Below are 22524 nucleotides of genomic sequence, written 5' to 3'. Positions count from 1 at the left end.
ATACCTTGACGATTGTCTAATTCAGGCAGAAAGCCAGGACATACTATTGAATCACCTGGCGTTTGTACTGGATTTAAAGGAAGCCTACCTGCACATCCCAATCAGAGAATTTTGCAGAAGATACCTACGCTTCAAAGCAGGCTTCATGCACTATCAGTTCTCTGCACTGCCCTTTGGCTTATCTACTATGTCCAGGGTATTCACAAAGTGCCTAGCTCCAGTCATTGCATTTTGCAGGCAAAGAAATATTCAAATATACCCATACCTGAACAATTGTCTAATTCAGGCAGAAAGCAAGGACATACTATTGAATCATCTGGCGTTTGTACAAAAAGTGCTAACTTCTCTGGGGTACACCATAAACGAAAAGAAATCACATCTGGTACCCTGCCAACAAATTGTATTCCTGGGCGCAAGCTTGAACACAATTTCCCAGATGGCTTTCCTCACGCCAGAGAAACAAGTTCATTTGACAGCTTACTTCAAACTAATGGCCACAAAGACCCTGCTGTCTGCAAGACAAATACTGCAAGCCTTGGGGTTCATGGCCTCCTGCATTCTCCTAATTCCATATGCAAGACTGCATATGAGGAAACTACAATGGTATCTAAAAAGCATATGGTGTCAACATTCTCAGGATCTAGAAGCAATGATTCTTATCATACCTTGCCTAAAGTTAGAGTTCCTTTGGTGGGCAGAGGCCTGCCACCAAAACAAGGGACTGCCATTCACTCTACCCCCTGCCGCCCAAACCCTAACAACAGATGCATCAGACTATGCATGCGGGGCTCACCTGGCAGGGAAGTGCATTCAGGTTAAATGAAACCTAAAACAAATGCACCTGCATATCAATCAAAAATAAATGTTAGCTGTACAGAACGATCTGACAGCCTTCAAGGACCACATTCTTCCAGGACAGTTAATGGTAAAGACCAATGGCGGCTGGTGACTTCAAATCAAAGGGGGGGGCTGCAGGAGACAGCTGAATGGGTGGGGCCATTGGAAGGGATGTGGCCAACTAAAAGGGGTGGGGCTATGCTAAAAACCACAAAAATTGGGACGTTAATTAAATACACTGCCCTGGGTACCAAACTGTTATTATGAGAGTCCAATCAAGACAAAATGAATTGCAGAAAAAAAAATTTCAATGCATTGGCTACATGACAGCTTATTTAATATCTAGATGGAAACAAAAAGGTTGTGAGGCATGAAAACATAAATTACTTTTTAAATACATTACTGGAATGCCACTCAAAATCAATTATAAAAAACAGGCAGCACTCAACTCAAACCACTTCGCCTTGCGCTGCAGTTCTAATTCTAAATTATATTCAGCTTTATAAAAGTACCAAGTAACATGCTGAAAGTAGCAATCTCTGAGATACCCTCACTTGTAAAAATGTTTCTTATCCAAAAAAGACCTGCTGCCTGACAAGTATCTACTTGTTTCATGGGAAAACATGATCAAAGTAAAAAGTGAACAGCAAACAAGAAACAAGCTCAAGATAAATTGCTTAAAGGATTACTGCACAGGTTATGGACCACGCATGATAGATTGGCATTCTGTTTATGGATAAAGCCTGCAACGATGACTGCAAGTCTCCAACAAATGTAATGAGCTTCTGAAAATACTGTAATCCTGTCCTTTATTACAAATAATGTCATATGCATTTCAATACCTAAAGCTTATATGCTATCTAGTTATGTAAATATTCTCTGCATGGCAACAACAAAAAGGCTTTCAATGTTGGTAATTCTTTAACATTACGCTTATTAAAGCTTACTTGCATCTTACAGTCTCAGACAAGCTTACCTGATGGTCATTGAAGCATTGCTACTTAAACACAGAGCAGCAGGCACTGCAACTGGGCATACTGGGGCAATGCGGCAACTGCCTCATGTACACAGACAATCCTCTCCTCCTACCACCCAACACTACAACCTGCGAGAGATGCACTTACATAGCCAAACTGGAAGCAAAGCTCTCTCCGGTCAAGATTGTGCTAGACAGTCAAGAGGAGAAGGCTAACACCTGCATTACACCTCTAGCAACTCATAGCCCTTCAAAACCCACACCATCAACACCCACACATAGCAACACTAAACCCACATATGCGGAGGCCCTTAACAGTAACCTGCCCAAGCAACAAGGACCTCCAAAGCTGAAATGCAAGCAAACACCAGTCACAACCAAAGGGACACACAGCTCACAACACCAGTGTGCCACCCAACAACAGCCTCTAAGGCAAGACAATGTACCAACACTTTAGTCATAGGTGACTCTGTAGTCAAGCACACTGATGTCCTACTCACCAGGCTGAACAAGGAGAAAATTACAGTCAGCTGCCTGCTGGGTGCCAGGATCCGCCACATAACGCATGCACTCAAGTCACTCCACAAGTACAAATACGATTCTGTCATTGTCCATGCTGGAGTGAATGACTTGAGACGTACCTCCCTGGACTACATGAAGAGACATGGAAGAGCTCTTGGATCATGTGACCCAAGCAGGTATGATCGTAGCCCTGAGTAGCATCCTGCCTGCACCCAGAATGATACCACAGTATAAGGACAAAATGATTGACTTCAACAATTGGCTAAGCTTCTGGTGTCATACAAAGGGGATCCAGTATTTGTCTGCCTGGGAAGACATGATCGACAAACCATGATGCTTTCCCAGAGATGGTCTGCACCTGTCACCCCTGGGATTCAGGTTACTGGCTAAAGTTCTTGCCGCCCCTATAGTTCCTTTTTTAGGCAAGGTTCAAAGGATAAAACCACCACCATAACAGATACAAGCATGCAAAATCTGAAGGTAATGCTACTCAATGCTAGAAGTCTAAACCTCAAAATGCACACTCTCGAGGCACTCCTAAAAATGGAGAACATCGATATCTGTGCAGTTACTGAGACCTGGTTTAAGGCTCCAGAGAGCACCCCTGCAATACCAGGCTACAATTCTTACCACACTTTTTGGCCACAAAACCAAGACCAAAACACTAAAGGTGGAGGAGTGTCCATATTCACCAAGGATATTCACACCTCCAGGCTAGTTGCCCAAAACAATGCATCTGAAATTATCCAGGTGCAACTAACACTAGGTAAGACTGCAATCCAAATTGTAGCTTGCTACAGATCCCCTACCATACCCCAAGATTCTCACTACACCTTCCTAAACATACTGGAAAATATTAAGATACAACCAAACACCCTAATTCTAGGTGATTTCAACTACCCTGCCATTAATTGGGAAAACTACTCAGGTACCAACTCCTTTTCCCAACGGTTCTTGGAATTTATAAATTCCAACACCCTTGATCAACTAATCCATTGTCCCACCAGGGGCTCCAGTATCCTAGACCTGGTCATTACCACCATGGGAGACAGATGCTCCACACCAGTGGTCACCCCCTCATTGGTCAGGTCTGATCATAAGCAAATCACCCTTGACATCCACATCCCACCCCCACCCCCCAGTAAGGAAACCTCCTTAAAAAACTTCTCCAAAGCCAACTTCATGCTACTGAAGTCAGAAGTGACAAACTTCACAACACCCACGCAGACGGGATCTGGAAGTTCGACTGCAGAATCCTACACTAAGGCACTGTACGAGCACATCCACTCGTGCTTGAATCGTGCCATCCCAAATAGAACCAAGATGATCTTCTCCAAAAAAAAGAAGCCAATCTCGTGGTCCCCTGCTATAAACAAACTATACAACAGAAGGAAGAATCTGTTGCAGAAAAGAGGAAAATCCCAGGATGCAAAAAACTCCCTCACCAGCCTCAGTAAGAAGCTGAGATCCCTCATAAAATCCTCAAAAGCTAGTTACGAAAATAAAATTGCCAAAGATTCCAAAGACAACCACAAGGCATTCTATAGTTATGTCAAGAATCTAAATGGCAATGCTCAGATCTGCTCTGAGCTACAACAGAATGGCATTAAATATACTGATCCTAAGGATATTGCCAATATCCTGGTAGATCGATTTAGTGCCAACTTCACCCCCTCTCACCAGCTAAAGGGCCCATCTCAATACCAAAAGATTGCCAAATTCCGATAATCGCAGCCACACAGGTAGAAATAGCACTCTCCAAAGCTAAGAATACAGCATCCATGGGACCAGATGACATCCCAGGCTGTGTACTACATGAACTGGCACCCCACCTAAGTGTCCTGTTTTTATCATAGCCTCACCTCAAGCTTCGTGCCCACTGAGTGGCACACAGCTGCAGTTATCCTGCTCCACAAGGGAGGATCCGCCTTGGATCCCAGGAACTACCGTCCCATCAGTCTGACAAGCCTGATCTGCAAGGGCATGGAACGCATTATCATGGAACTTATAAACAAAGACATTGGCAACCTTCAAACACTGGACCCCACCCAGTTTGGGTTTGTGAAAGGCCGATCTTGTCTCCTGAATCTGATTGACTTCTTCGAATCAGTCTCCAGAGCTGTGGACGAGGGTAAGGAGGTCCACACAGCCTATCTGGACCTCGCCAAGGCCTTCGACACCATCCCCCACTCTGGAATCATAGATGAACTTACTAAGCTGGGCATAAATCCCTACGTCACTCGATGGGTTGCCAACTGGCCTACTGACAGAACCCAGACTGTAAAAGTAGCAGACTCCGAATCCAGCTCCAGACAAGTGACAAGTGGAGTACCTCAGGGTTCAGTCCTGGGACCACTCTTGTTTGGCATCTCTGAAGTACAAGCCAACACTAAGGGACTCTGGCTAACAAAGTTTGCAGATGACTGCAAACTGGGAGCCATTATAGAATCCCCAAATGATGTGGATATTCTACAAAAGGGCCTTAGAGAAACAGATGCCTGGTGCCAGATTCATAGGCTCAAGCTTAATGCCAAGAAATGTATAGTTATCCTCTTTGGAAAAAAAGATGTACCCATGAACTACCATATAGGTGGCAGGACACTAAACATCGAAAGTGTGATGAGTGACATAGGGACACAAGTGGACAGTGGTCTCACTTTCGATAACCACATTGCCGCAACAGTCGGGAAATCCTTCTATGTGGCACACCTCATCACTAAGGGCTTTTCATCCAGAAAAAGAGGTCATTGTCCCACTGTACTCATCCCTCGTTAGACCCATTATAGAGTATAATGCCCCATTTGGTATGTACCTCACAAGACATCTGCAACAGCTGGAAAGGCCACAGAAATACCTCACTAAAAGAATCACAGGCCTAAAGCAGATGCCATATGCTGACCGTCTAAAAAAAACTCCAGCTATACTCTGTGGCATATCGTCTACTCAGAGGCGATCTCTGCTGAACATACAAGGCCATGTCAAACCCTGAGCTGTTGGACATGCTCCACTTAATCCCAATCCCTCAGAGCCACACGCTCCAGGGATCTAAACCTTATCATCACAATGAACAAAACATGCTGGAGGGATAGGTTCCTGACCCAGAGACTCCCCATACTCTGGAATAGACTGCCCATACATGTCAAGCAGAGCGCCTCATTGGCCCTCTTCAAAAGGAACCTTGATGATTGGATGGGAGATAGGAAATTCACTCTGGGGATGTTAGTTGCCCTGCTAGACAGGGGCCCAGAGAAGTAAATATTGTGGGAAGAAATTTCCAGGGAATTGTTATGGCTAGGCTTGTATAGGCCTTGGGGCCGATAGCTTAGTACCAACCTATGAACCTTTGAACAACATGCATTTTCTGAATAAGAAGAAGCATAAGTCAACAGTATAAAAATATGACAGAAAACCAGAACATTCTGCAAAATCAAGGACAGATGAAAAGCCACTGTAGTACTAGTGTCTACCTTGGATGGGGGGATACTCTGCACACTTACACTGCATAACTGCTCTTTGCCTTGCTTGGACAGATCCAGAGGCACTACTTGGGGGAGTGAGGTGCAACAAGTATGTCACAATTTGAAATGTCTCTGGCTGACGGTAATGGCCCTGACACATTCGTCATACTTCTCAGCCTCAGAGCAAGAAATCTGGACAAAGCCATAAACAGAAGTGGGACAAAGTCCCGAAAATAAGGACAATTTTTAAATATTGCTCTTATAAACTTAGAAATGTAATAAAACAGTAGGTCTTGTATTAGTATGAATTTTCTGAAGGGTATGAAATCTAAAACTCAAATGTCTGTCATTATTTTCTAACTTCAATTTTTAATGATTTGCCACTAATTTGCCAGAAAACCACAATTTTATGAAAAACAGACCAAAAATGTGATACAAAAATATAAAATAGCCACACAATACAGCTGTGAACCTTTCAAAGAAGTGAAACTTTTTAATATTAGTACTGTTATCTTGAGCAGCTGACAAAATAAGAGAATCTCCATGCATTTCTGAAATAAAAGCAATCTATAACACTGATCATTACAATTATTTATTAATTGTAAAACCTCAACATTTTCTTCCAAATTTGCCATTTTGCAGACGGATTATTAGGGGGAGAGCAACATTTTGAGACAAACTCAATGACAGTTGAGAGGTTTGGATATACCTAATTCTATAAAGCGATTTATTTGCGTGTACCTCTCAACCTCTCAATGCAGGAAATCTGGACAAGGTCAAATATATTGGGGGAACATATAAACAGTACTAAAAATTGCTCTTGTATAAACTTAGACAATTGACAGAATAACAGGTCTTGCTTTAGCATGCATTTTTCTGAAGGGTATGAAGTCTGAAACTCAATGTCTGTTATTATTTAGTGACTCAATTCCTAAACGATTTGCCAGAAAACCACAAATATTATGAGGAACAAACCAAAAATAAAAAGCAAAAATGTATTAATTCAGCAAAAAATCTGGACAGTTAAGATGTATAGCTCAGCCAGGGCTGTCTGAGTTTGCCTCCCTTCTCCCCTTACAAAATCATGGTCGAATGGGGCCTCCCCCCTGTAGCTATTCCAATGTCCCATTACTTGGCTGTTTCACCCCATTTACAATAAACACTGTAATGTGCATACTGCTTTACTTCTATGATGATTTGGATTTCATTTAAAAGTTTTATTTTACATTTTACAGCACAAACACTAATAGACATCTGCTAAACAAAGCAACGCAGTCTCACAGTGAAAACAGACTTAGCATTAAAATTCTCTGCCCTTGAAACTCACATTCACTGAAACAGCATTGAAACCCACATTCAAAGAAAATACATCTGGCCAGTGGCAGATGAAGATTAACTTTGGGCTGTTTTCAAATCATAGACCCCTTGCACAGGAAACATACACGTGTTCTTTGATATACCTTCCAGATTATATTAAATTATATGCCTTGTATAATACAGTACAGTTGTTAGAGGGCATTTTAAATGTATTGTTTTGAACATTTTTCCAGTAAATAATGAACCAAACTGAATGCACCAATAATGACAAAACTGCCCAATTCCGAACATTTACATCATAAAAGTCTACTCAAACCTGTACAATCCACCAGTATCAGTAAATATGCACAATCTCTGCAGAAGTAAAGCTCAACTAAATAATTTCACATTAAAGAGATATGTAACTATTGAAGAGGTTGCTGCTAGCAAACAACGTTATATTTCATTGTTTTATCTACAAATAAAGTGCCTGTTGCCCTTGAGGGATAAATTGCCTATGTTACATTAAAAAATGATAAGCTAGTAATATTGCAATAGGGAATGGATAGCAAACTGATAACCGATTCATCGTTATTAGGTATCTCCAGCAAAGAGGACATTCTTAGGACTGCAGCATCCACCCCCTTTAAAAGTATAACACAGTACAGTATCATCCATGCATCTATATACTGTGGGAGCAGAACCCACAGCCTTCTTCATCAAAAGCAAGTACACTACATGTTGTGCTATTAACAATACAAGCAGACTCAGCATAAGCAGCACTAAACTTCTCTTCAGGCTTTCAGCTCCTTGTAAAATCCACTCAACACTTAACTGTATCTCTCAACTTTGAAGCACAAAAAATCTGGAAAAAGCCAAAATTTATTGGGGGGGCAAAAGCCCAAAAACTAGGGATGCATTTTAAACATTGCTTATATAATCTTGTAAAGTTGTGAGAATAAAATGCTGTGTTGAGAATAAAATGCTGTGTTACCACCATACATTTCACTGCTAAGTCTTGAACTCAGGACCCTGTGCACTACAGTTAGAGCAACATACCACTATGCCAAATCAGCTATTTCTTGAAAGACAGGTAGACTGAAACTTAAATGGCTATCATTTAATGAATTCAGTTCTCACCATAGCACTCAGTCTCTTAGCACAAAACACCTAGACAAAGCCAATAATGGGGGAATACAGCCCCCAAACATATTCAGTGAATTCAGTTCTCACCATAGCTCTCAACCTCTTAGCACAAAAAACCTGGACAAAGCCAATAATGTGGGAATACAGCCCCAAAAATAGGGACAAATTTCAAATATTGATCTTATAAACAGAAAATTGCTAGAATAGAAGGTTTTGTGTTACCATTTACTTTCTGAAGAATTTGAAGTCTGAAATTCAAATGTCTGTCATTATTTAGTGAATTCAGAATCCAGAAAACCACAGATTTTATGAGGAACAGAACAGAACTAAAATATGAGGCAAACATTTCACAAGAACAAAAATATGAGGCAAAAATTTCACAAGTGGTGGTGAGTAGAGAATTCAAGCTCTTGCTAACTGCTCTTAAGGTACAGGGTTTGAGTCTAGCCACCAGGTATATTTAACTGGGGCATTTCACACACACACACACACACACACACACACACACACACACACACACACACACACACACACACATACACATACACACACTCTGAGTTAGCTTCTAAGTCCTAAGGAGGGCTGTTTATTACATTCCTGCTGCAGCAAAAAAAAAAAACACTACAAGTATCAAAAGCTCTTTGTTAAATCAGCAACAAGGAGTTCAGTTGTTTCAAAAAAGCCCCGTAACAGCAAAGTCCTTCCCCTTCTCGCAACAGCAAGCTACCCAGCCTGTAGACATTGCAGTCAGATCCCCTTCCAGTATATGCAGTTGTAACTGCATAGACTTCTGGGATCTCTGTTGTCTGACTGCTGTCTTCCTCATCTGGACTGGTTCACCAGCAGTCCGGATTCTGGGAACACTGCAAACACACATGCATGAAGTTCCAGAACTGGTATTTGTTTTTTTTTTTAATTTTGTTTTTCTTCTTTTCTTTTTATTTTAATGTCAGTTTATTTTCTTTTACAGCTGGGAAGGGCTGCAGTCCTGCAGTCCAATAGCATGATCCGCCCCTGGTAAAGATGGACAACAGCACTGTTATGTGGTACATAAACAAACGGGGGGAACCCACTCGTACCCTATCTGCAGACTAGCCATGGCTCTGTGGAACACAGCCTTGAGCTACCAAGTGCACCTACAGGCTCAATTCTGCCAGGAAAGCTAAATACATTGGCAGATGATCTAAGCAGAAATCTAATGGACCCACATGAGTGGAAACTGGAACCAAAGACAATCAACATGTTGATAAGCAAATGGTGAGCCCAGAGATAGACCTGTTTGCCTCCCCCCCAGAACTACCAATTGGACAAATTATGCACAAGGACTCCCCACAAACAAGCTTGGAAGGTGGATGCCCTGTCCTTCACCTGGAAAAATCGATCAGTTTATGCCTTTCCTCTTCTGCCTCTCCTCTCCAAGGTACTACTAAAGATCAAACAGGACAAACCAAGGACAATACTGATTGCACCAGACTGGCCACGCCAACACTGGTACCCCCTCTTGAGCAGTGTGTCACTGCTGGGCCCCATGGTACCTGCCTCAGACCCCTACCCTGCTGTCCCAGCAGAAGGGCCAAATTCTGCACCCTCGGCTTCAAACCTTGAACCTGGCAGACTGGCTAATTACCTGATCTCTCCATTACCATCCCTCAGTAAACAAGTGTTGGATGTCATTCTGGAGGCAAGGAGGCCTAGTACTAGAAAATCGTATGCTGAAAAATGGAAAATATTCTGTTCCTGGAACCAAACTCAGGGGATGAGCACAGCAGCACCCAATTTACCTCAGATTCTTCAATACTTAACTGAGATGCTTCATAAGGGCCTTTCTTTTTCCTCCATCAAAATTCATGCCTCAGCCATTTCAGCTCATTACAACACAGAACTACCCCTCTTCTCTCATTCACTGCTCAAGCAGTTCCTCAGAGGGGCCAGAAACGTAATACCACCCAGGTGAGCCCCTACTCCTGCCTGGGACCTAAATTTGTATTGGAAAAACTTACTCTACCTCCTGTTGAGCCATCTTCAAATGCAGAGCTGAAATTCCTTTCTTGGAAGACAGCCTTCCTTTTAGCCATCTCTTCAGCAAGAAGGGTGTCTGAATTACAGGCCCTTATGGCAGTGGAGCTTTTCATCATCTTTCAGGCGGACATGGTGTCCCTCCTTCATGCCCAAGGTAGTATCTAGTGTAGCTCTTAATCAGTCCATTCATTTGCCAACCTTCTTTTCTAATCCACAGAACAAAGGGGAGCGGATACTGCACTCCTTAGATGTGTACAGACAACTTAGATTTTATTTGGACAGTACTAAGCCTCTCAAGAAATCTGAACAGCTGTTGGTAGCATTTGCTGCAGGGGTAGAGGGGAAGTCCATTTCAAAGCAAACCATTTCTAAATGGATAGGCCATTGCATTCATTTCTGCAATAAGCACCATGGAAAACCTATCCCACAGGGGATAAGACCACACTCAACCAGGGCTGCGTCTACCTCTACAGCCTTTCTCAGAGGTGTCCCTACCAGGGACATCCTAGAATCTGCTACCTGGAGTTCTGTACATACTTTCACCAAGCAGTACCATTTACCAATTTTCTCTAAATCCAGAGCTGGTTTTGTCACTGCAGTCTTGCAGGGCTTATAGCTGGTCCTAATGCTATCTATTTTCCTCCTCCCATCCTTAGCTTTGGGAATCTACCCAGATGTGATGACTGCAACAGTGTAACACGAAGAACATAGTACAGTTGTGTACACTTACCATAAATGTAGATGTTCGAGTGTATACACTGTTGCAGTCCTGGTTACCCTTCCTCCAGCCCCCTGACTTCTTTTGGCTATACCTCTATTCCTTTTTACTATGCTTAAAAGCTTTTTGGTGTATTTGCTTTTTTGTTGGAGGTATAACCTTGTATATATATTTAATTACTTCCCATTAGGGGGTCACCTGACATCTGGGGCAAGAAAAACGGATGTAATGGCGTCGGCTGTATGCTAGGGGTGACTATCTGACGTCATGGAAGATGAGACAGCAACCGACGCAGGACCCAAGATTTTGATAATCAGACCGACTGAGGGCTACTGCAAGCAGATAAACCAAATGTGATGACTGCAACAGTGAATACACTCGAACATCTACATTTGTAGTAAGTGTACACAACTGTACTTTTTCATTCCTGTATGGCATTCCTAGGTTTTGGTGTTTTTTTATGCTGTTTTGTATATGTAGGTCAAACATGAGATTATTTTCAATTGTGACACCTAGTAGTTTGGAATGCTGAACCAATTCAGTTTTAGTATTGTTGGCTGAAAAGATCTTGAAGTTTGTTTTGTTTGGTTTTTGGTTATGAGTGAGGGGTTGGTTTTGTGTGTGTGTAATGTATGGGGTGTGTAGAGCTTAGTATTGGGGGTATTAGTAGTGACTTGGGGTGGATGAGGTGGGTTTACTTTTAGGTCGGATATGGACTCTATAAAGTATGTGTTGAATGTGGTGGCTGTTTGAAGAGGTGGTATATTGGGGTGTGGATTGGGATTATTTTTATTTCCTGGGTTGTGTAGTGACGTTACAGAGGACCAGAATTTCTTAAGGTTGTTTTGTGGTCATCTTGAATGTAGCAATAGTATGACTTTTTGTCATGCAATATTTGTCTTTTTGTTTGATTGTGGAGTTGTCTGTATAACTGAAGATTTATGGATTTATAGAATTTTACATTATTTGGTGAGTCATGGGGCATGTTATTTTTTATTCTTTTTGTTCGCTGAGGGAGTATAGAGTTAAGAATGCTTAGGGAGGTGCTGCTGAAATGTTCAACTGTATCATTAAGGGGAAGTCATTTAGGATGGACCAGTCTATAGCTTTCAGAGATTCATTAAATACCTCTTTGCTGAAATTTTGTAGGTTGCATATAGTTTTGAACTTGTGTTGCTTTGCGAGTTGTGTGATAGTCCTGTGAGTATAGGCTGGGTAGGTGGTCACTTAAGGAGCCGGGGAGTGTGCCTGTGGATGTAACGTTAGACTGGTTTGAGACTAGCATCCAGTCCAGGGTGGAGTGTTAGATGTTATTTTTGCTGTATGCTGTATCTGGTAGGAGTATTTATAAGTTGAGTAAAGCCACAGAGGTTTAAACCCTTGGGTGGTGTGAGGTTAGTGTCTGCCACTCAATGTCAACATCCCGTAGGATAATGGTTTCTTCACTATTTCAGATATCCATGCTAGAATTTTTTCTAGAATGTGAATGTTTTGCCCAGGAGGGATATATAAAACAACTATGTAGATGTTCTTAGATGAGTTAAATTTTAGAAATGTTATAAGGATTTTGGCTGTGCAGAATGTTGGTGTAGTATTTGACTGTGGGGAAATTATCAAGTTGTCAGGGAAAATTAGGGCTATTCCACCACATTTGTATGTGCTCTGTCTACACTGATAATGCTGTAACCAGGGAGAAGAATTCCAGTATCTATTATTTCTGGTTTTAGCCAAGTCTCTGTAATAGCAAGGATGTCTGGGTTACAGTGTGTTAACCAGGCATGAAAGAGTGTCAGCTTATTGCACATGCTCCTGATATCAAGAGTGATAAGTTTTAGTTTTTTTGTCTGAGTAGGAATGAGGCCTAGGCTGGTGTGAATGTCCCTGCACAAGTTTAAGGCTATGAAAGAACATCTAGTTATTTTAGGAGTTTAAATAATCTGGGTATTTGTATTAGTTTTGTATTAAGATACATTCTGGTTATGTTAGGTGTGTGTGTGTGTGTGTCAGCAAGCTCGCTCGTGTGTGTATATCTGTCTGTGTGCACGTGCATGCATGCTAGGTGGTTGGTCTTCCTTCTGTAGCATATGCTTTTCTGTGATGTGAGGGAGGCTGAATGTGAGAGATTCTAAGAACATCTGTACTAGATGAGTGGCTTATGTGGCCTTCATTTTAGGTGTCTCGGTGGAAGACATGTCTGAGGCAGCAAGTTAGTCTTTTTTTCATACATTTACCAAACATTTCTTCCTGTAGGCTACATTGTAGGGATCTCTATTTCCGGAGATAGATGTGTGTGTGAAAATAATGTAATACAGTTTTGTGAGGTACTCACCTTGACCATAGATGTTTCACATAATTTCTGCATTTCAGGTAAGAGTACCCACTTCAAATCCTCTAACTCTGCTTCGTTTGTTTAGGTCATTGTTATGTGTGTGTTCTTCTGGTGCTGTTTTAGGTGGTTGATTGGTGAATGCCTGCTGAGTTGATGTTGGGTTCAACAGTTTTTTCAGATTCTGTGTTTACAAGTGGCCGAAGTTGTGCTGCATGTAGCCATGTAAGTAATATCATGCAAATATACTGAAATTATATATTCTACTGTAACCTCACAAAACTGCAAATTGATGATGTCAGATTCCTGAGAGAGAAGCATGTTCTCTGTGTGTTGTTCTGGACTTGGTCGATGGTTGAGTGACATTTGTAATCATGTTGTTAATACTGGACCAATAAGGGAATCAGATGACATTCTGTGACATGAAGAGAAGTCAAATTGCTTGCATTGTGGGCCTTTGTTATGAAGTATTGATGTTGGTCCCTCTTTGCAAGTTATGTGTTACTCACACTGTGTAAAAGCTTGCAAGGAGAGAATGCTGCTAAATTCTAAGAAATTCTAATGGGAGTTTAATGTCTCCTACAAGAGCATAACCCACAGATTTTCATTTTTGTAGAGAAGGAAGAAGGCAAAATAATATGTACCATTGTAGTTAGTATGCATCACTATGTACTACCCTGGTATGACTTCCATGTTTGTGTCTTAAGGTGCACTGTAGTCTTCCCTTCGCATAAACTATAGTTACAAGTGCCAGTGCTCCTACAGACATAAATGGAGTAGGAAGATATGTGGTTGGGGTCTAATTCTAGTTGAATATTTTTACAGGCTGCCGTCCTGATATATTGCTATGTTTTAGACAAGGATAGTCCTGCATAGGTAAAATTTGAAGTCCAGAGTAACAGGCACACTAAACTTGTCTTGATTGTTTGCATATATACTCTCCCTTCTCACACCCCTGCAGTTTGAATATGCTTAATAAAACTTCACTTGTGGAACTTGATTTGAGGGTGAAATTATCCAGCTGATTAATGATTTTTCCCATGTAGTGAGAGTGAAATAAAATGTTTTAGTCTTTTCTTTTCCATCCCTACTTACTAACTTCTCTTTTCACCAACTGTCATACTTGTAATGGTCTTTGAACAAACTGCCTGTCTAAAGTAACTTCATAAATGCATTTGAATGTCTGTACACTACAGCCTCCAAAGAAGGTATGTGTGCTCATCAGAGCAAACGTTAGTTGTGAAAACAATTTTCCTACAAGTTCTAATTCCTACATTACCTTTTTTTCAGCACTCCTTTTATCTTGTGTAACTGCATTTGGTTCTGATCTGCATGCTGAGAATTTCCTTATGGACCTCCACTGAAAAGGGTTCTGTCCAGTTAGCCAGTCCCACTAAATTACATTCAAGTGGGAAAGCAGAAAACTTAGTACACCTAACCTTTACTCTTGTTATTAACAGACCCACTCCTTTTGGATTATTCCCCTTAAGGCCAGTGGGGTAGTATAATCTTACCTTTAATATCATCTTTGAATTCAGTGCCCAGTGATGGTAGTTGGATACTGTAAGCAATGTTTAAACTTTCTGTGAAAATCTTTTTCTGGTAATTTTCTGCACTAACGAATATGCTGTCAGTTGATCTTGGCAAACAGCAAGCAAAAATTCTGAAACTAAAAAAAAATCTTAGGTAAAGTATAAGTATAGATAGACATCAGAACTGCTAAAATAACCATGTGATAAGCCAGTCGTGCAGTAAATGAAGGTAAGTATACAAAAAACCTTGAAGAAGAATGTGAAGAAACTGTGCTGAACAAAATAGTTACTACTCACGTTTATCTATGACTTTAATGTCCCTTTCAGGATTCAGTTTGAAAATAGCTTACTTATAAATGTAATTGGATGTTTTTTGCCTGTTAAAGAGTTCAGTATAAGAGTTATTCAAGCTGTTTATGCTGAATTAGCACACTGTACCACAATCCCCTCTACAGATTATTCTCCTTTAACTGTTACTTAGGTTAGGCTGTTTTTGCATTACTTAATGGGTTGGTGTAGGTAGTAAACATTTATTTATAACAGTGCTATAAATCTTTCTTTCAGATTCTACAGTTGTCTACAGTCTGTATTGACAGTTGCAGAACCTACTGGTAATCTTTCCACAGTAGTGGAGAACCAATCAGTATATACTCACAGAAGGAAAAGAAATAAAGAACAGGATGTCTGCAAGGGTAATTCCCAAGACAAAGAGGCAGAAATACAAAGTGATGACGATCCAGAAATTGGTCTTAGTCCTTTACTGAATGACACGTGATGTAAATAAAGTGCAGAACTTCACATTTACCTTCTTGTTTGCTTTGTAACATTCAGTTAAGATGTGATGACATTTTGCAGAGATTGCACCCTGGAAGATATGAATAAAATTTCTTTAGTCAATGGCTTTGCAGCCTTCAGGCATATACACAATTCTTACAGAGCACTTGCAATAACATCTTAATTAACCCATTAATAACTGACTATTTTCTGTGGACTGCCCTTAATCAATGTTTTAAGCTATTTCTGCTGATTACATATAAAAGCATGCGTCACCAGCATGATCCCTCATTTTTTCTTGAAACTTCGAAGGAATATTACTGGCATAAGTTTTTATAAAACCCACATAGATCAGGCACCTTCCCTCAAAATCAAAAAAGCAGCTACATCTTGACGTGTTTACCAGTTCAGTATATACTTCTGAAATTTCCAAGGGAAGCCCGTTGATAGTATTACTTTTGTTATGTTGTGTACAGTCTGATAATTAAAGAAAGCATTCCACAGAATCTCAAATATATTCCTGCTTGTCAGAACATGTAAAAGTATGCATACATTGCTATAACATGTAAAATAACAGAAAATGTTACTTTTTTCTGAGAAATAAGTATTGTTAAGCCCATTACCATGATGCCCAAGATAATGTAGGTCCATTGGTGGCTCGTGCCATTGGACTGCGGGGCTGCAGCCCCCCCCCCCCCAGATGTGGAAAGAAAAAGAAAGAACATTTAAAAAAATAAAATATTTATCTGTATAGTATACTACTGTATAGTATACTGGCTGACTGCTTAGCTACGAGTCTGACTGACTCACTATTAAAGTCCCGGAACTCGAACTGCGCATGCTTGGTGAGTTCCGGATTTAAAAAAAAATAGTTTCTGTAAATCCGGATTGCTGTAAAAGCAGTCCAGATTAAGGAGAGACAGCATCAGTGTGATGCCCAGAAGTCTGTGTGGTTTGTAACCGCAGTAAAGTGGAAGGGGATTGGACTGCCACATCTGCAGTCATGTACATAACATGGATGGCCGAATGACTACTGATTAGTTATTGCTCTCTTCCCACGCTTTGCGTGCTGGGAAAAAGAGAGAAACAGTCAGTAACAGTACTTTGGTTTAGACGGAGGAGTTTGTAACTTCAATCGGATCGGATCATCGGACAGTGACTGAGACGCTGAGAGCTGACTGAGAGTCTGAGACTGTGTAGTCCAATGAAGTTTATACAGGCAGTAAACATAATCAGAATTAGAGCATTAGATTTCACCAAGGCTCAATGACCAGGTACCACTGGCCTAATGAAAGCATAATTGTTTTTTTTTTTTTCAAATCAGTATATTTTCCAAGTTATTTGGCTTTTTTCTTGGAAGAAATACATACAGTCAGAGAGTAAAAGTTAGAAATAACATGCATATTTAAATCGCTGCACAGTTTTCTATTAATAATAACAGTACACAACACCTTGAATGAATACAGCTTTATCATTCTGAAATAGGCAGTTGTGATTGGATATATGTTACACATGGTTTTCCACAAAAATAATAAAACTTCACCCTTAAATTCACAAAATCACAATAAGAAGAAAATGGACAAATCCTTAAAATGAGTGTTTTTCTGAGAATGGGTACAAGACCCCTACACACCACAGACATTTGTGCTTATTGCAGTTGATTTTAAGGTCACCTTACTTGAAGAAATGGGAGATACTTGGCCTTTGCACAGCAAATCAAAAATTTGTCTTTCTCCTTTCTTTGGTAAATCCGAGAATATTAACATTTTTAAAGCATAGTGTTTGAATTTGTCTGATTTGAGAATTTATACATCAAAGTAAGAAAATGTTCTTCATCTCACATTGCTGCAGTCCTTACACTTGGGGTAGTCCGCTGTCCTCGGTCGGCCCGAATATCAAAGTATAAGGCTGACGTCGGTCAAGGCGCATTTGACTGACATCAGGACGTCAGGGTACAAATGCGCATGACCGACGTCATATCCTCAGTCTTTTTTGCCGCATGGTCCGATGCAGAAGCAGCATTGCAAGTGCCGGTTGGTGTTCTGAAATTTTTCGATTCCGGAGTTTCAGACCGAGTCAAAGTTGGCTAAGTACCCCGTTAGAATATTTTAGTTTTTCTTGCCTCAGTGGTTTACCGGATGTCAGAAAAAGTGAACAATTGTATTTCTTGTGGGAAACAGATACGCATAGAGACTATCATACTTTGTGTATTCCTTGTTTAGGGCCTGAGCACGACGTTGTTGGGTGTCGCTCTTGTGCTAGATTCAATAAGCGCACTATAAAGAGGAGATTAGACTGTGCCAGGTTAGTCTTCGAAGCGGTGCAATTATAAAATGCCGCCGGATGCTCCGGCCCGCTTCTTCAATGAAGCGCAAGGACAAAGCAGTCAAGCCTAGGCTAGAAGAACCGTCCGTACCGGACGCCGGTTCTTTAGAGGTGTCGGTGGAGCCGGTGGTTCCACCGGAGGTTTCTTTGGGATCCCAGGGAGAGACTTTGTTATTGCAGGATGTGGCCTCTCAGGAGGCAGGTCAGGGTGATGGGGCTTCTCAGGTTACTATACTCCCCTCCCTGCCTAGGGTGGTTAGGCCCTCTCCTTCTGTTTCCAAGGCTTCTCCCAGAGGCAGGCCAGGTTTAGCTTCAGTTGGTGTCACCCCTAGTTCTTCAGGAACTGTGCCCAAGAAGCATATGCTTAAAATGGCAGAAGATTTGATTACTTTGATTAGGGGTTCTTTGTCCTCTCCTGATAAGAGACCTAGGGTGGAGCCTGAGCTAGGGAGTTTTGAGCAGGCTTCGGATGCTTCAGAGTCTTCGGCTGAAGACTTGCAGGAGTACTCTCCTTATTCTGATTCTGATGTGGATGATTCTACTCCTTCTGCTTCTCCTCCTGAGGATTTTTCTTTTTCAGAAACTCTTCATTTCATGAGGGAGCATTTTAAGTGGGAAGGTCAGGACTTCTCTGATTCCAGGAAAAGGCTTAGGGAATTTTTGTTTTTACCCCAGCATAGGCCTTTGGCTATACCTCCTGTTTTGGATGTAGTGGAAGATGTTTTACAGAGGCTTCTCTTAATCCTGATTCTTTGCCTCCTGCTCCTGTTAAACCGGATAGGTATTACAGGGTGCCTGAAGCTCATAAGTATCTTTTTAAGAGTCCTAGGGCAGACCCAGAAACTGTTAGCCAGGGGCCTAAAGGTGTTAAGGCTTCTGTTGTCAAGAATCCGGTTCCTGCAGATAAAGAGGCTAGGGCCTTGGATAGATGGGGAAAGAAAGTTTATACTTCTTCCACTCTAGCTATGAGGGCTTTGAATTGCCAGTTTCACATGTTGAAATACCAAAACTATCTCCTTTCACAATTGAAGTCTAAGGTTGATGCTCTGGTGGAAGGTATTGATTGTAAAGAGTTACAAGATTTAGTACATGTTTCTGATCAGGTGGGTAAGCATTCTTTGCAATGTGGTTTTGATGCTGTACAGGCCTCGTCTAGGGTGGCTGCCACTGGATCAGTTCTTCGCAGGCACGCCTGGCTGAGGGATCAAAATTTATCTGACCATGTTAAAACAAGGATTTTAGATGCTCCTTTACAATCTGATGTGTTGTTTGGTTCTCCTGTTGAGGCAGTTTTAAAGAAAATGGAGGACAAGGCTAAGTCTATGCAGACTGTTAAAGATTTTTTGCAGGTTCAGCCTCCAAAGTTTAGTAGAAATTGGCCTACTAAGGGGTGGACGTATCCTTCTTATGATTCCCAGTCTAGGGGTAGATCTAGACGTGGTAGGGGCAGAGCTCAGGGCTCTTTCAGGCCTAGAACAGGGAGTTCTCCTGCACAGTCTTCAGGTGAGGGCAGGGGTCAGTCCTTTCGTAAACAGACCCAATGACCTACCCTTTCAGCTGCCAGAGCCTTCTCGTCTGGCAGCACCTTTGGGAGGAAGGTTGGCACTTTTCAAAGAAAATTGGAGTTTAATTACCCAAGACAGATGGGTATTGGATATCATACACCACGGTTACAGGTTTTATTTCCATACCTTGCCTCCTTTCAGAGGCATGCCAGACGTTCCTCCTCAACAAAGAATAGAGGCTCACAAGCAAATTTCTCTGTTACTCCAACTAGGGGCCATACAGCCCTATGCCAGAAGTGGGCCTAGGATTTTATTCTCGCCTGTTCCTAGTACCAAAGAAGGGGAACACATGGAGACCAATTTTGGATTTATCTGTCCTCAACACTTATCTGGACATTCCCAAGTTCAAAATGTTGACGTTACAACAGCTTTTACCTCTGCTGGGCAAAGATCATTGGATGGTAACTTTGGATCTCAAGGAGGCTTACCTTCATGTTCCTATCAGACCAAGTTGCAGGAAGTATCTGCGTTTTCGAGCTGGGACTTCTCACTATCAGTTCTCTGCATTGCCCTTTGGCTTATCTACTGCGCCCAGAGTGTTCACGAAAGTTCTGGCTCCAGTGATAGCTTTCTTCAGGCTAAAAGGAATACAGATCTATCCTTATTTGGACGATTGCCTGATTCTGGCTCAAGGAAGGGAAGAGCTTCTTCATCATTTGGAATATGTGATAGCAGTGCTAAGATGCCTGGGGTATTCTGTGAACAAAATAAAGTCCAGTCTAGTACCCTCTCAGGAAATGTGCTTTCTGGGTGTAAGACTGAATACAGCATCCCAGATGGCCTTTTTGACCCCGGACAAACAAAAGAATCTTTCCTTTTACTTCCATCAACTATCTCATCAGTCCGGGCTGACTGCAAGGACAGTCCTTCAAGCCTTAGGGTTCATGGCATCTTGTATTCTGGTGCTTCCCAATGCCAAACTGCATATGAGGAAGCTGCAATGGTATCTCAAAAATGTATGGACACAGCACTGCCAGGATCTGGACACTGTCATTCAAATAATACCTTGCATTCAAAAGGAATTTTTGTGGTGGGCTCAGGAATGTCACCTAAACAAGGGACTCTCTGTGACCCGCCAGAGGCGAGTCAGATTTTAACGACAGATGCCTCAGACAAAGCTTGGGAGCTCATCTAAATGGAAAGTGGATACAAGACAAGTGGCCTGCCAGACTACAACATCTACATATCAACCTGAAGGAGATGTTAGCAGTCCAGTTTGCATTAATAGCTTTCAAGGATTTACTTCTTCCAGGGCAGGTGTTGATTCTAACAGACAACACAACTGTCATGTGGTACATCAACAAGCAAGGGGGAACACATTCTTATCCTCTATGCAGGCAAGCAATGATTTTGTGGGAGACTGCTCTCAGTTTACAGCTCAATCTTCAGGCAAGGTTTCTGCCGGGAGCACAGAACTCCTTAGCAGATGTGTTGAGCAGAAGGATTATGGATCCCCACGAGTGGAAATTGGATCCTCATGTATTTCAGAAATTGACAGTGTCATGGGGAACTCCAGACATAGATCTGTTCGCTTCTCCACTAAACCATCAGCTGCCAAAGTTTTGCACGAAAGGTTTCATCCCACAGCTTGGAAAGTGGATGCTCTTTCTTTCAATTGGAGCAATCTTCATGTGTATGCCTTTCCACCTCTGCCTCTCCTCCCAAAGGTACTTCTAAAGGTCAGACAGGACAAGCCAAGGATGATTTTAATAGCTCCAGATTGGCCTCGACAGCACTGGTACCCATTACTGAGAAGTCTGGTACGGAAGCCTCCATGGCCTTTGCCTTCGATTCCACACCTGTTGTCCCAGGAGGACAGTCATTTGCTCAATGTCAAACTTCACTCTCTTCACCTAACAGCCTGGCATATTCTGTTTTGAACCATAGAGGGTCTCAACTTCCACAACAAGTTTTGAATGTGATTTTGGAAGCTAGAAGGCCCAGTACAAGGAAAGTGTACGCAGATAAATGGAAGAGATTTTTATTTTGGAGTGCAGCAAAGGATTTTGATGTTTCTGAGCCTCATTTAAGTGTGGCTCTTCAATATCTTACTGAGTTACTGGACAAAGGTTTGTCCTTCTCTTCTATTAAGGTTCATGCTGCAGCAATTTCAGCTCACTATGACTGTGACCCACCATTGTTTTCTCATCCTTTGTTCAAGCAATTTCTTAGAGGGGCAAAGAATATAAGACCCCCACGTAGAGCTCCTACTCCTGCTTGGGATCTCAATTTTGTGTTGGAGAAACTCACTCTACAACCTTTTGAGCCTGCAGCTACTACTGAGTTGAAATATTTATCATGGAAGACTGCCTTATTGTTGGCCATTACCTCTGCAAGAAGGGTTTCTGAATTGCAGGCCCTTATGGCGGTTGAGCCTTTCTTAATTTTCCATAAGGATAGGGTATCTTTACGTACTAATCCTTCCTTTATGCCTAAAGTGGTTTCTAGTGTGGCTTTAAACCAAACTATTCATTTGCCTACTTTTTATGCAAATCCCCAAAATAAAGGGGAAAAGATTTTGCACACTTTAGATGTACACAGGCAGTTGCGATATTATTTGGACAGAACTAAAGGGTTCAGGCAGTCTCAGCAGTTATTTGTTTCTTTTGCTTTGAGTTCTCAGGGCAAGCCTGTGTCAAAACAAACTATTTCTAAGTGGATTGGGTTTTGCATTGCTTTCTGTTATTCCCATCATGGCAAGGAGATTCCAGCTGGGATTAGGCCTCATTCCACTAGGGCTACTGCCACTTCGACAGCTTTTTTGAGGGGGGTGGCAACCAAGGATATTTTGGAGGCAGCTACTTGGAGTTCAGTGCATACTTTCTCTAGGCATTATCACCTACCACTTTACTCTAAATCCAGGGCTGGTTTTGCCACTGCTGTTTTGCAGGGCATTTTGGCAGCTCCTGCTTCCTTATAGTTTGGCCATCCTCCCTTACCTCTGCTTTGGGATTCTACCCAAGTGTAAGGACTGCAGCAATGTAATATGAAGAACATAGTACAGTTTTGTACCTACCATAAATGTAGATG

The 22524-nt window shown here is 41.7% G+C and overlaps 1 protein-coding gene across 1 annotated transcript in view; it reads left to right on the top strand.

Annotated features, from left to right (window-relative positions):
* Positions 1–15727, top strand: part of TYW3 (tRNA-yW synthesizing protein 3 homolog) — a 286230-nt gene extending 270503 nt beyond the window's left edge. The window contains exon 6 of the mRNA XM_044085798.1: positions 15395–15727. Coding sequence (XP_043941733.1) covers positions 15395–15605 — 211 coding nt within the window. The 3' untranslated portion in view covers positions 15606–15727. The remainder of the gene's footprint in view (positions 1–15394) is intronic.
* The last annotated feature ends 6797 nt before the right edge of the window (positions 15728–22524 follow it).

This window comes from Protopterus annectens, chromosome 10.part0 (assembly GCF_019279795.1).
Source record: "Protopterus annectens isolate FY-2018-M chromosome 10.part0, PAN1.0, whole genome shotgun sequence".
In the NCBI taxonomy this organism is placed as follows: Eukaryota; Metazoa; Chordata; order Ceratodontiformes; family Protopteridae; genus Protopterus; species Protopterus annectens.
Note: the sequence above shows the minus strand (reverse complement) of the source record. Positions and strands in the feature narration are given on the sequence as shown.